General features: G+C 39.5%; 1 protein-coding gene across 2 annotated transcripts in view; it reads left to right on the forward strand.

Annotated features, from left to right (window-relative positions):
- Positions 1 to 15,575, forward strand: part of LOC134227293 (probable serine/threonine-protein kinase DDB_G0272282) — a 195,722-nt gene that overhangs the window by 138,045 nt on the left and 42,102 nt on the right. For both annotated transcript variants that reach the window (XM_062708670.1, XM_062708678.1), the window contains exons 6-7: positions 7,778 to 7,930; positions 9,296 to 9,581. In XM_062708670.1, the coding sequence (XP_062564654.1) occupies positions 7,778 to 7,930; positions 9,296 to 9,581 (439 nt within the window). The remainder of the gene's footprint in view (positions 1 to 7,777; positions 7,931 to 9,295; positions 9,582 to 15,575) is intronic.

The raw sequence follows: 15,575 nt of genomic DNA on the forward strand, positions 1-15,575 counted from the left end.
TCATACGAAGTGACCGATCATAACCAGGAGATTCCCGCTTGCCTATCACAATAATAAACTCCACATCTGGCGATCCTGCTGGATTTTTTGCATATTTAAAATTACTCTTTTAAGAATCTGCAAGCGGGAGTATCCATGATTGAATCTTTTGCTTTTTATTGTGATTATCGCGAGAGTGAAAGTGAAGTGAAAAAAGCAATGTTATTTGTGGTGCAGTGCAAATTATCACATCATTGAAGTATAGTAAAACAAAAAATGCTTACAACTAGTTAAATTGTAAGCACTCATTGCGCATCTAGTTTTATCCTATGTAATGTGGAACCCGGACTAATGCGACTTAAAGGCCGGACAAATCCGATTTGAAGGCAACAATTCACCAATTTGCAAAATATTTGCTCATGGTATGGCTTCTAATACCAGCAAATAAATTAACTTTTGAATGCGTTTCACTAAAATCTGTGCTATTATGCGAGATGCTGAAAATAAGTGTTAACATATAAAAAGTGCAGATGATTTGGATGGCCAATATTTTTCTTCGTTAGTTAATTCCCAAGCCTGATGTTAGGAACAAGAAAATATCTGTACCCAGAAATTGCATCAAAAAGAGTCAAAAATATTTTTGTTCTTGATTTTTAATTACCTATAGATATTTTAATCTATTTCTTTCGTGTGTGGGCTAACAAATGGTTGTTGGCTTCAGTTGCTTTTGATTTTGAGACAAAATGAATTTGAGAGAGACGAATTCGGGTTATTAACTTAGAAAATATGATGACGCAGTGTTGAAAAAAAAAACTCAAAAACGAGTTTGCTCGTGCGGGAGGGCTCGATGAGTAAGATTTGCGAATGATTTTACCAACACTGGCGTTTGGCGTTTTATACATACTTCCCCTTCTTTTTCTTTAATACAGGGTTAAATTCAAACCCACTTAAACTGAATTTTACCCCTTCCAACGGATTTAAACGTGTGATTGGGTAGACGTAGCATTCTTTGTATTAACACCAATGAGTAAATAAGAATGAGAATTTTTCTTACTGATGAGTGGAAAGATCAAGCTGATAGCTTTGATCAATGTTTTTCAACTTCTTTTTAAGTGAAATTTTTATTGATTCATAAGGTTTTTTTTGGCCAGCGTCAATCTGTGAATAACATTCTAGTGTAGATCAATCGATAAGTTACCCATAAGGTGCTCAAGTGTGCGACCAAGTGTTGCTTAATTTTGTAATGAGCGCGAGTGGTGCTTACATAAGGTGCTCAGTGCGATTTAGTGTTGCTTAATTTTGTAATGAGCACGAGTGGTGCTCTCATAAGGTGCTCAGTGTGATTTTGTGTTGCTTAATTTTGTAATGAGCACGAGTGGTGCTCGCATAAGGTGCTCAGTGCGACTTGGAGTTGATTGATTTAGTAATGAGCGCGAATGGTGCTCGCATAAGGTGCTCAGTGCAACTTCTCAATTCGGTAGAGAGGAGGCAAGTTCTTGGTGGATCGTGTATATGTGTTGCTCGTTGCTTCAGTTAAGAGAAGCATGATGCTCTGTTAATAAAAGGGTTAACAATACGGCCAATAACTGGTTCCTGCAAAAGAAAAAAAACATCAAACCCCAAAATGAAAAAACTGGTCTACGAACACGTCCGACAGCAGTAGGAGAATGTTATATATCAACAGTAGAAAAAAAACTATAATTCTATATTCTCTAGATGCTTCAACTAAAAAAAATCATCACCAAATTGTTGTAATAGATTTCACATTCGCCACTGGTTCTTGTCTTGCAACTGACAATAAAGGATAGGCGTCTGTTTGACTTTGATACTACACTTTATTATTTTTGCACAGTTCGTTCATTCGCTGTTGCGTAAAAGACATTAGAAAATAATACGTGTTGAAATGTGCTCAGGCTACTAGATATTGTTGTCGAGTAGTAGTATTGCGATTTTTTTCATCATTTAGACTCTTATGATAAAAATTTCGTCTTACTCAGATTTCGCTTTCGATTTCGCTGCTGGCTACCGTGCGCATTTCACTTGAAGATCGTGACAGCTGCCGCAAGCCCCCTAATGTCTACATATTTTTTCATTGTTCTCAGCTTTCCAGCTGATCATGTTTACACAACAAAACCAGCTGGTGCTTCGATGTTTACATTCAGCCCCATTGTTCTCAACCGACCACGTGCTTGACGATCAAGGTAATCTATAAAAAGGTTGTCGAAAATGCCTTGAAATACAAAATTGACAACTCTTGAATTTCGTCGAGCGAATCTAATTCTTCGCGAAAAATACAATAGTATTTTTCATAGACATAGTATAAAATGAGTGAAATATAGAATTACACCTTCTTAAATTCACAAAAAAAAAACAAAAACCTTACGAGGGGGGAATGTGTGGCAGTGAAATAGTGCTTGTATGAACTATGGAAAAACACAGGTTACAGGTACACTTTTTTTTTTCTTCCTAAACAATGGAGGGGGAATCTGCTCAACAGACATCCTGGGTTGACCAGGAAGTGCGGGGTTAGGGATCACCGAGGGAGGCAGGACTACATCCCCGACCCGCTAAACCGTTTCCATTGCCGCCAAGCCCATAGTCCCTTCGGTACAACCAGAAAGTAATGCTTCAAAGGGGAGCCAGTGCACAACGCACCCTCGAGGTTAGCTGCGTGTCCTTGCAGCACCGAACATCGTAAATCGCTTTTTTAGAAGACCATGGTATCATACCAACGCGTTGCCGGCTTTTCAGGTGCCCTTACCACGCCCCATGTCCTCGGAAGGTGGGAAGGGTCAACTTCGCGCCTGCTTCCTCTGCACGACTGGTATCAAGAATGATGATGCCGCGTGCACCCCAAATTGACCTTTCTGCGATAGGGCCTATTCGCCAGCACACAGAGGGACTTGCCGACGTAACGGCTTCGCGTGCCCCAGCCTTGACGAGGACCCCTTATTTGCGCCTGAACTAGCCATCCTTGAGTCCACGCGCCACCTTCTGTGTAGCTCCGAGACGATTTGGGCGATAGCCGATAAAACGGCGTTCCAGCCAACTTCATCTTTACTCATCCTCCGAACTAGGTTGTCCGGGGTAGTGTCCAGACCACATGTGGCAAGCATGTGGTCACGCATTGCGCGAAAACGTGAGCACACGAACAACACGTGTTCCGCCGTTCCCTCTAAACCTGCGCACACCAAACACTCGGGCAAGGCCGAGCAAGCCAGCTGCGTTACCTGCACTTTGATTTTGCAGCACGCTTAAACGCCGGGCACATCGAACCCCCCCATGGGGTGCTTGCTGTTCACAGCTTTGCTGGAACAAATCAAACAATTGGGAGGGTTCGTGCAGCATTGTGCCTTGTGTCCCTCCAATCCGCAGCGTCGGCAGGTACACTGGGGGAAGTGGAAAAAGGGGGTAAGTGTAAAAATCGGCTCGAAAAAATGAAATTGTACTTTACAGTTTTTACCACATCATAACATTATGTAAGAACATACTTTGATGCTCACACTAATACTGTGATGAAATTTGTATAATACATACACTAACACATGAACGCATGAACTGTAATTTTAGGTTTCGCGAAAAGTTGATTTTTGCATTCATAAAAATAATTCTTATTTGCACCAATTGTCCCTTTTTCAAGTAAATTTACATTACAGGTGACCATTATAATATAATTAAACTAATCCCATTCAATTGGTAGTGGTTTGTACCAAGAAAGGAAATAATTTAAAGATTTTACACTTACCTTATTTTACACTTTACTCAGGTATCAAACACTGCGGGGGAAGTGGATAATGTAAATACGAAATTTTTGTCGTCCCTCCAGGGTTTATTTCGATAGCTGTGAATCTTAATATGTTCCTTCTTTGCTATCATTGTGATTCCAGTGGTGACTGGACTAATATAAAGTAGAAAATGCCTGATTAATCCACCTATCGGTATTGATGCCTTTCACATGTTTTATATATAAAAAACAATGTATATGAAAGTTAAAAATAGCACTGATAGATAAATAAGTTCTATAATTCACATTAATTTTTATTCATAACAAGTTTCGCCGCTGAATGAAATTTTTTTGCGAACAAATTAGTTAAGGACAAGTGCTCAAGAATAGCTGATAATGTTGTACGTGCCTTGCGGACACACATACATACAAATAAGCACATACAGACATCATCTCAATTCGTTAATTTAAGTTGATTAGTTTATAGCCCTGTAAGCCCCATTTTTCCTTTGAAAAGTTCATCTTTGGGGCGAACATATAGATTTTACGTACACTTAGTGTTCGAGAAGGCAAAACCAGCCCTCCTCTAGCTATTACGATAATTCGATGAGGATCTATTCCGTTAAGGTGATGAAAATATTCCACAAAAGATACTCAGAGCAATTATCGTATTGATTTTAGTTATATGTAACTACTCATCACTATTGAAGGTCAAGGTAACATGGGTTTTCCACTTACCCCATCCCACTGGGTTAAGTGGAAAAACAACTCCTAATTTTAAAATCTATTTCCATAAATTTCAAGCGATCAAAATGGTATGAATTACCGCACAGTTGGTGCAAAATTGACTGTTTTTGATAGTCCATTTTGATTGAACGCATTTAGATCATTTAAACCGATTTTACACTAATTCAAACAGGCACTATCGATTTTTCCTTTTCCACTTCCCCCAGTGTACCTTATACAATTTCTTTGAACTTATCCAAGTAGGCCTTGTATGGACTGAAAATCACGCCAACAGCAATCGAAGCAATCGAGGCAAGCAGTTGTCAGTCATACGAAGTGGGCGGTCATAACCAGGAGACTCCCGCTTGCCTATCACAATAATAAACTCCACACAGCCTGGCAGATATGCGCTTATGTCGTTCAGCTCCACACCTCCGACATAGCGTACTCCGATCTGGATCTGGATGTCATATGACTTATGTCCAAAATAAAAGCACTTAAAGCAGCCCTGAGTTTGTTGGTTTATGCTCATCGAGCATGCTGACCAACTCATCTTCAACTTGGCCTTATCCAGCACTTTCTTGATATCAGCCAAGGTTACTTGGAATGTGGCAACCTGCGTTTCCGCTCGACCCTTTTTTAATCGAATCGCGGTATTTTGGATTTCGACGCCACACTGATCTCTCAGTGCAGCCACCAGGTCTCCGGCTTCGGTTAATTCATCCAGGCCTCGACACCGGACCACTTCTACTGAGCATAGGGTCTTAATGTGTAACCAATTACCCAGCCACTCTTCTGTCAACTTTGTATACGCAACACTCTTCTGCGCAGCATACCGCTCTTGCTCAGCTGATTTCTTGCGGCTTCCTTTTCGGCTCGTTTCGCTTTTTTGCAGTTCACGACCTTCCCCCGCCTTTCCTTAGGGTCAGCGGTTTTCCTGACCTTCTCTTGGCGTTTGGCCGTATCCTTCCTCTATGGTGGCACTGGCTTGGCACTAGCTCATTTATGATCGGCTTACAACCCGACCTTACTGAGCTGAAGAATTTCTGTTTTACCGAATGTTTGGCCGAATACTCTACATATTTGGCCGATCAAATCATTGGGCCGAAAACTATCTGTCAGAAAGTTATTTGCCCAAAATGGACATTTCGCCTTACTTTCTTCCGCCATATGTTTTTTGAACATTTCATCTAATGATCTTTTTGTTTGTCCTACATATATTTTTTCACATTGGGAACAACTCACTTCATAAACGCCTGCCTTATTCAAAATTTCTATCTTATCCTTCGTTGACTTGAGTTGATTACTTCTACTGGAGAATACTAGATCGATGGCCATTTTCCTTAGGTGGCGTAGCTGGTTGGTGATGTGTTGATCATAATATGGGACCGAAACTTTTCAGCGGCTCATCGATCGGTGTCAGCATTGTTGGGTTGGATCCTTTACTTCTTGTTGATGATCGCTTGTATAGTCCTCTCCTGGTATCATCTTGGAAACAGCGATGATCAACGGGTACAAGGAGAGAACTATACGAGCAATCATCAACAAGAAGGAAAGGACCCTACGCCGAAATGGACTTACAACACTGACACCGTGATCGAAAAACTGTTTTTTATGTAAACCCTCATGATTGGCCTTATTTCCCCGGCATTCCTTTCCACTTCTTCGACTCCAGTTCCTCACCCCTCGGCTACAAATAGGGTAGGTTTAAAAATCTCCTCCTTTCTAATGTATCCAAGCTGTGAATATTGTCACTATAGAATTTCCTCTAACTGTTGGCTTATATTCTTTCACCAAAATGATTGCAACATTGGTGAGTATGGGCCTTTCAACAGGGTTTTACTTTGGGAAAAGAGGGTCGTCGTTTTAGTTAGTGTGGAAGTAATAGGCGATTTTTCGTTGATTTTGCCGCTTAGTTTGTTAAGACGGGTTGATCCTATGCTGGAAAAAGAAAAAATACTTCACGAATGACCTCCTTGCATTCTTAATGGGGGTTCTAGTAGGAAGCTTGAGTTTCTCCCCAATTTCAAATTTTGAACGCTTCAAGGGCTCGAAGTGGTTTCTGCCTTGTTAATTAATGTTTTCGAATCATCAACGGAGAGCTCTGCATCCGAGATTGTGGCTCGTTTTGTGAAGCTTAGAGCCGATGTCCACCTAGCGGTTTTTAAGCTACGCCTAGCGGTAAGATGCGCGGCTACCATGCTGAGGGTGGCTGGGTTCGATTCCCAGTGCCGGTTCGGATTGGAAATTGTCTTGCATTCCCTGGGCATAAAAATATAATCGTGTTAGCCTCATGATATACGAATGCAGAAATGGAAACTTGGCTTAGAAACCTCGCAGTTGATAACTGTGGAAGTGCTGAATGAACACTAAGCTGCGAGGCGGCTCTGTCCCAGTGGGGATGTAGTGCCAATTAAAAGAAGACACGCAAGGTATCCAGCATCAAATGGAGTGTGCATCTTGAGTGGGTACCTTGTGTGGACGAGGCTTGAAGGCAGCTTGAAAAAAACGCTACGTGCGCATCGGCCCTTAATTTATTGACTAAAGGCAGCCTTTTGGCATTACATCATGGTGGTGATGGAGGTAGTCTTGAAGTTAGGGGTGGATGGAATTCCGAAGCCTAAGATTCACAATTGGCCTGACTATAACGCCAATAATGGGGTTAGCGGAAGCCGAAGATAGGGTGAGCAGTAATGGGGCGGGGTTCACATAGGGTGGTGGGTTTTCCAGAGATTTTTTTGAATTTTTTAACATTTTGCATATCGTATGAAAAGTATTCTGATAACTTGTTGTAATAAAATTTTAAGTTTTTAGTGGTCTTTCTTTGATATTCTATGTCTCAATATTTGGTCAAGTAATTTTAACTTCAAACTGGTTTACAAAGATTTTTTTTTCCACATCGCTTTCTGGATTTGATCCTCGATATGAGCATTCGTGTCACCTAATGACAGTGACCTACATATGATTTATAGCCCTGATATAAATTAACTCAGAAAATGTACACTGTCTCAACCATATTATTAGATCGAATGTATAATCATTTTAGTTTTCCATCATCAACAGGAATACAGTTCTATTATCAGACATATGTTGACTAGCTTTACCATAACACAATGTTCACATCGCACACATACAGACAAGGCATTGATCATTAGCTTTTTCGCTTGTGTTTTCAGTTCTGCTTTAATATTTTTGATACCTGCAAAGGGGCCTAATTTCTATTCGATAACCAACATAAAAAACTATTCTCAAAATCCATCTCGAATATCATGCGAGACCTTAAACAAACCAAACCACAAAAATTCAGTAAAGACCCAAGCAAGCAAAATGTATTCATTTTAATTGCAGTCTGAAGAACGCGGAACCCCTTCCCGTCGCAGTAAATCGGAAGGACCACCAGCGGTCGCCAACGGACGGCTACCGACCGGAACCGGCGGCGGCGGCATCTCGAACGGAGTGGCACACGAGCCGGTCTCGGTCGAAGGCAGAGCGCAGGAAAAGGTAGGGACCCAATACTGACGCCCGAACGTCGTCGTCGTCGTCGCCGTCAGCGTCAGCGTCGACAATACTCAGCTGCCAGCTCTGTTGAGATCGATAGTATTTGGCGGTGTGTGAGCGATTACATGGGATGGAGTGAATGCTTTAGCGTGTGACAAATAATCTCTAAAAAATAGATACACAATTACAGTAATATACATTTTCGAGATGAACACATACATCCACCACTACACCTACTGCAGCTCGGCTGTTTATCACACATTTTCGGTGTAACAATTGTAAAAAAACACATGGCTTAAGTAAGAGTGCACTTCTGTTGATTTCGTTGAAGAGAGTGTGCGTATAAAGTCCCCATGCTGACTGTCAATTTTGAATATTGCTTTCGATGTTGTTTCAACTCACCGCCCTGTTTTCAAATTTTGATGTTTTGTTGGAAGGTATTTTCTATTAAGTTCTCTGACCTTAGTTTTACGAGTTATTTTTCAATTTAAATGATTTATATTTATTATATTTGGGTTTCAGTGATAATGACGCATTTTGAAAAACCACCCTCTTCATTACAACATAATGGCATCTAGTTGCATATGATTAATACTGAGTACTGAAAAGTTTTCAAGTGTGAAGTAAGTTGAAATAAATAGAAATTATCTAGACCAACATTTGAAAAGGGCGTAACAGCCAAAATTTATTCCTTCTGACTCTTCGTCTACATACAAAGCTATATATGTAGACAAGGAATCAGAATGAATAAATTTTGGCTGTTACGCCCTTTTCAAATGTTGGTCTAGTTATAACAAAAGGGAAATAAATTATATTTACGATTTCCAACTTTTCCAACCATCGGAAGATATCTGGAAACATGGAAATAAGATTACTAAAAAGATTGTTTGCAAATATTATCAGATTTCTAGATAACAATTTCCTTAGGTTCTTAAAATCACGAAACCTTGAGAGGGTATTGAAGACCAAGTGTGTAGGTGTCTTATCTTGAAATTATGTGTTTTGTCACTTACATTCCTTTTTCTTGAACCCACATATTTTTAAAAACACTTCGGTATTTATCATATGCATCGAACATTACTTCTCATACTCATTAGGGTTCATCTTTCATAAAAACAAAACAACGCAAAATTATTCCAAAAATCACAAGTTCAAATTCCTATGGCGAATCTTTCAAACATTTCGGCCTTTGAGTCATCACAGAGGATTTCATAAAATAAACTAATTCAATCACAATCCCCAACCTGCCAAATATGAAGCTAATCAAATCTGTATCAATTCTTTTTTCTTTTTCTCCCATCCGCCATCTTGAACGCCATCATTCCGTATGACAACCGACCGCCAAATCAACGCGCGGTTCCCATGCAGCCGGGTGAGTCTAGTGGCCTATTCAAAAAAACTATTAGCAAATTGAGCACAGAGTATCGCCTGCAGTTTGTGTGGCCTCACGTGCGCAGGGCAATCAAGGGGGCCACCGCTGAGGATCCGGTGATCGAACCACCGCGCAAATCCCTCTCGATGGGTGCACTGAAAGCTGCGCAGGCTGCTGCCGCTGCCGCCGCCACCAGCAGTCACCACCATCACCACTACCACCACCACCACCATCAGGCGGTTCCCACCGTGCATAAAAAACGAACCACAAACGAGCGAGAAGGTGCGCGAGACAGAGAGCGAGCTAGCTTCTGCATTCAGCATCATAAAATCGAACACACCCACTTGCGTCCACCTGACATGGCTCTGCCTCTCGCGAGCGTTCCGTAGCCCATTTGTGTAGAATCGACCCTTGATGCCCTTATAATCGATATTGCTAGAAGTCAGGCGCTATTTAACATTTTTTGAGCTCGCTTAGCTGAGCGACGGATTCAATAGATTTCATTAGTTGCCCAATGTAAAATTATTAAATGAATACATTTAGAATTCCATCGAATATTCATTGCTTGAAATTGTTTCGTTCAGTATAACGAGTATAAACTTCTCTCATAGCTAAAGTACTTATTTCGTAGTTCAGTTACATGGTAATCTAAATGAATTGATTTTGAATTTAATGACGGTATGACAATGATGAATTTTATATGTAGAAAGTAAATGAAAATGTGTTGTCACGATTCTATTTTTTGTGGCCTCCACTAAACACGGTATAAGAAAAGACGCTAACACACACGCCATTGCTAACGACTTAGCAATCAGCGTTTGAATTCGAGTGATGCTAACGTGTTCTGATTTAATGTCCGCGAACATATTCATTCAGCTGGGTGCTTGGTGTTTATTTGGTTTCTAAGTAATGAAACCTGCATTCGCGCAGTGGGGGCGCATGGTCTTTTAATTGCCTGCAAATTTATTTTGAAGAAGATGAGCGCAAATGATAGTGTTCTTCATATTCCGAACATTTTTGAATTGAAATATATTCATTGAAATATTCTATTTGTTTTTTCTAGAGTATCGTCAATTAATACTAAATTCTGGACATGTTAGATTGTAAAAATTAACGATTTCATCCGATGGAACTTCAGTCAGTTCATTCGTAGCAATTGTGCTATCCAATTTTTGTCAACTTGCGCTGCGTGCTCGGCATTGATAGTTGAATCAGATCAGCAAAAAAGTACTTGTATACGAATTTATAACAAAAATTCCAGCGGACAATAGGTCAAAATGGCTAAAGATCGAAAGGACAAAAGATCGAAAGCGACAAAAGAAAAAAAAAAGAAGAAAGCAGGAAAAAGATAGAAAAAATAAGGGAAAAGAAGACGGAAGAAAGGAGAAGGATGAAGAGATAAAAGAAACGAAGAAGAAGAAGGAAGAAGAGAAAAGAAGAGATAAGAAAGATAAGGAGGAAGGAAGAAAGAAGAAGGAAGAAGAGATAAGAAAGAGAAGGAGGAAGGAAGAAAGAAGAAGGAAGAAGGAAGAAGGAAGAAGGAGGAAGGAGGGAGGGAAGAAGGAAGAAGGAAGAAGGAAGAAGGTAGAAGGGAGAAGAAAGAAGGAAGAAGGAAGAAGGATGAAGGCACAACGAACAAGGAATAAGAAGGTAGGAAAAAGGAATTATAAAGAAAAAAGAAGGAAAGAGGCAGAAGGAAGAAGGATGAAGGAGGAAGTATAAAGAAAGAAAGCAGAAAGAGGAAGGGAGAAAGAATAAGGAAAGAGGAAGAAGGAAGGAAAATTAAATAAAAAAGGAAGAAGGTAAAAGAGAGAAGTAAAAAGGAAGAAATATGTAGGAAAAAGGAGGAAGGCAATATGAGAAAGTAGGAAGGAAGAAGAGTGGAGAAGAAAATCCTTTTCGAGCTTCTGTTTTTCGACGTTCTGTCCTTTCGTTCCTTTCGATCTTCTGTCCTTTTCTACTATTTGTCTCTTCGACCTAACCGCTTTTATGCACTTATCAGGATGCTTTAGCTATTTACATTACCAATTCAAACATAGGAATGAGAAATTAAAATGAATTCGGCCACGCCAGATCGATAAATTGTGAAAAAAACATTTTAATAAAATGTTAGCTAGTGGAAGTATGGACGATATGCGCCCTTAAGGAAATCTCCTAATTAAATGGCTATTTCACCAAAACAATGTATTTTTGAAAAGATAATTAAAATATTCCAATATTTTTTGCTGAAATAGTCACACTTTTTTTGCAAAAAAAATAGTGTCAGTCTTATACTTAACTAGTCGACCCGGCAGACGTTGTCCTGCGTAGTAGGCAAAAAAGCGAGTTGTAAACTTCTTAGGTAAAATTCCCATATGAATCCCAATTTTAATTTTTCACGTTTCACTCAACTTTACTCGTGGTTTTTGCATGAGTAAACATCATATAAACCCGTCGGAAACAATAATGAACATATCCACTGAAGGAATGAAGAAAATCCGTCCAGCCGTTTTTGGGTTATGCGCAGTGTTGCCACAAGTACAGATTTATCTGGAAAGGTAAAGATTTTTTAACAAATTTTGGTACAGATTCTGTACGGTACAGATTGCAGATTTTTACCAAAAAGTACAGATTGGTACAGATTTTTAACACAGCATTAGAAAAGTAAATTTACTTCTGTTAATCATTCTCTGACGATAGGAATGATTGCGATTTTCATTGGAGATTTTTCCAGATGAGAACAGTAGGCAAGTGGCAAGTTATCACCGACTATAACTTCTCATCAAACTATAATAAACACAAAATTATCATTCGAATATAAACCTTATTAATACCAACTAAATGTCAACACTGTCAACAGTACCGTTAAATATTGTTTCGTGTTATGGCTCTGCGATAGGATTTCTTCCTATAAGTTCAAAACGTAATACTAACGATAGATGCTTGAAACTAAGATACGATTTTTGAACGATTCTTATTCGCTGGTGAGTTTTTATCAATTGATAATTCAAACTTACATCGCGTATGAGTGTTCATTAGCTTTGATTTATATAAAACATAATCTTTCCAATCTCTGCTCTGTTATGAAACAAATGTTTAAAAATGCAAGTCAAAACGAGGAGTTTGTATTCTATTTAGTTTTAATGTCATATAAAACTATCGTTAGTGAAAAAGTGACAAAATAATATCAACTTATCCCTAGTAACACTGACGGTTCTATCATGGTTTTATAGCATACTTGAAGAGTAAATCGTTGTCTCCAAAAGCATTATATATCATTATTATTACTTGAGATGCAGGAAAAAATATTGAATATTAAACGATATGTAAAATAGTATCTAATGTTGAAAATATGAAGTAAAATTACAGGAAGTTACTATTTTACAGGTAACCAAAGAATATGTTAACTACAACTTTATTGCAATACGTGGGCTCCGTGGCCATGCGGTTAGCGACGTCAATCGTCTAAACGCATGTGCTGTGGAGTGTGGGTTCGATTCCCGACCGTTTAGGAGAAAACTTTTCCTAAAGCGAAAAGTTCTCCATTGGTCCACTGGGTGTTGTGTAAATGTCCCTGTCCGTTGTCTCATGCTAGAAGTTAAGTGTTCAGTCTATGCGACCTCTGGTCGAAGACAGTGATTCTGTCTTCTGTCTTTTTTTTTTCATAAGAAATCACTGAAATTCATAAAAATGCTTTTTCACGAATTAATTGGTTTGCATCGCTTAATTGACTTATAATTGTATATTTATGAGTAATTTTCCATATTGTCTGGTACAGATTTTGGTACAGATTTTTGAAGATTTTAGTACAGATGAAAAAGATTTTTGAGGCCATGGTACAGATAAAAATGTGGCAACACTGGTTATGCGGATACGAACACAGACCATTTCATTTTTATTATATAGATGGTACCGTCGTCGGGGGTGACAATGGTTCAAATGGGGGTGAGAATGGGTCACCGTTTCAACTACTTAGAAAGCTTGTAGAATGGATTGAATGTATCTGGGGGCAAGAAGACTAAAATATAAGAGACGTTTTTGAACGATTTTGCTCTTGGACCTTCAGGATGCCGGTGAGAGCGATGACCCATTCTACCCCCCAGACCCATTGTCACCCCCGATGGCGGTAGTCAATGTTTTAGACTGATTATAATAAGGAGAAAATGTTTTTTCGCAATTAAAAAAAGCCTTGCTGACGTAAATATCGAAATTGCATCGGAAAGTGCAAAAACACATTTTATTTGAAAAAACCCAGATTAATCCACCTAACGGTGATGTTGCCTTTCTCGCGCAAATAGGTAATAAATGTAGCCTTTACGCTTACACCTCGATGATGTACAAGAAAGGCAAAACAGTTACACCGTCTAATGTTATTATAGAAAATTTACACTAGTAGACGACAGATGGCGCTGCCAAAAGTTTCTCGAATTTCCTATGTTCGAATTTTGACTTTCGGACAATTTCATAGTACTATGAAACTGAACGAAGAGCATACTTACGCCTAAATGCGTGCAACACGAGCATCTTTATAGTGCGATGAAACTCTTAATGGGAAGCCACGGATAAAATATTCATAGATGCAAGGCATTATAACACATTATTGTTCTATGTGACTATGTCTCATCACTATTTTAATATTATCTATTTTTTGCAATTTGCAATTATTATGAAATTCAATAGTGATCAACAGCGTTTTAGTCTCTGTCGGATGCAACTTGTTGCAAGAAAATCGGTTAAGAGTTTCTATGTGAAAATTTGGCTAATGTTTTTTATGGCATTTTGTGCACACACACACGCACACACATACACACACACACACGCACACACGGACAGACAGACATTTAACTTTTATCAAAAGTTCGAATTTGGAGTGAAATGATAGCCTTTCGGTACAACTTAGTTGTACGAGAAAGGCAAAAATGGCTAAGTTGTATTGTGAGTTGATTACCAAGAAAATGTGGTTTTACCCTACCGGCGCATTTTATACATATTTCCCCTACATTTGCAGCAACATTTTTATTTAGGATTCGAATGAACCGTTTGTTTGAGAAACTGCATATGTTACATTATTGGCCCATTTTTATATATTCTGAATTCTTGTCCAGAAATACGTATTCTGGCAAAAAAGAAACGAAAATAAAAATTTATTCGGGAATGTATGAAAATGATTTTGTTTGTTTGAGAAACTACATATGCCCACCCACTTTGAAGAGCAATTATGGAGTACTGACTACAGTTTTAGCACTGAAAATGCCCCAGGGTGTTGAGTGTTGTCAAAAACTATTGATCTGTATCGCAGAAATCGAAAGATTCGGTGTCAATTTGTTCAAAAACAGATTTTGTTTTTTTTTATCCAAATTGTAAAAAATGGATATATGCAGTTTCTCAAACAAATGATTCAAATAGAATTCTAATGTAGGAATTGCATGATTCAATACTAACAGATATTCAGAAACTCCCGGCACCTCGGGCTCCCTGGGGACACCAAATTGGGTTTTTTCAGAAGTTCCAGCATCCCACTCCTACCAATCCACTGATCTACCCAGATAACAAAATTTCATCCATACTCGGCGCCACGAGAAGTTTCTGTTAACACTAGCACCATAACGGAGATCTCCGGGCATATAGCCTTGACTCCCAGCGAAGATTATCCCCATCCTGTCTAGCTAATACGTCACCTAAATCACCCTTACCGTCGACTAGACTGGACCAAGGGAATCTCTAAGCCACCTTCACCATCCCCGCATTCACCCTGAAGGTAAAATCTTGCCTCCAGTGGAATATAAATGGTTATTCCGAACCTAGAGCTATTGATCAATGACAGTTCCCCTTGAGTTATCGACCTTCAAGAGGGTCATTTGGCCGGAATCCATTCGACCGAAAGCCATTTGGCCGAAAGCCACTAGGCCGAACAAACCATTAGGCCAAAACCCATCTGGCCGAAAGGGTCGTTTAGCCGAAAGGGTCGTTTGGCTGAAAGGGTCGTTTGGCCGGGCCGACAGGGTCGTTTGGTCGAATGGGTCGTTTGGCCGAATGGGTCGTTTGGCCGAATTGGTCATTTGCCCGAATGGGTCATTTGGCCGAAAGGGTCATTTAGCCGAAAGAGTCATTAGGCCGAAAGGGTCATTAGGCCGAAAGGGTCATTAGGCTGAATAGGACATTTGGCCGAATAGGTCCTTTAGTCGAATAGTTCATTTGAAAATTGAGAAGCGCGAAGTGAGTACTGAGACGTCTCACAACCCACTTCGCGCTTCTCACTTTTGACAGCAAAAAGTGAGAAATGAAGAGTGAGAAGTG

Source organism: Armigeres subalbatus, chromosome 1 (assembly GCF_024139115.2).
Source record: "Armigeres subalbatus isolate Guangzhou_Male chromosome 1, GZ_Asu_2, whole genome shotgun sequence".
NCBI lineage: Eukaryota > Metazoa > Arthropoda > Insecta > Diptera > Culicidae > Armigeres > Armigeres subalbatus.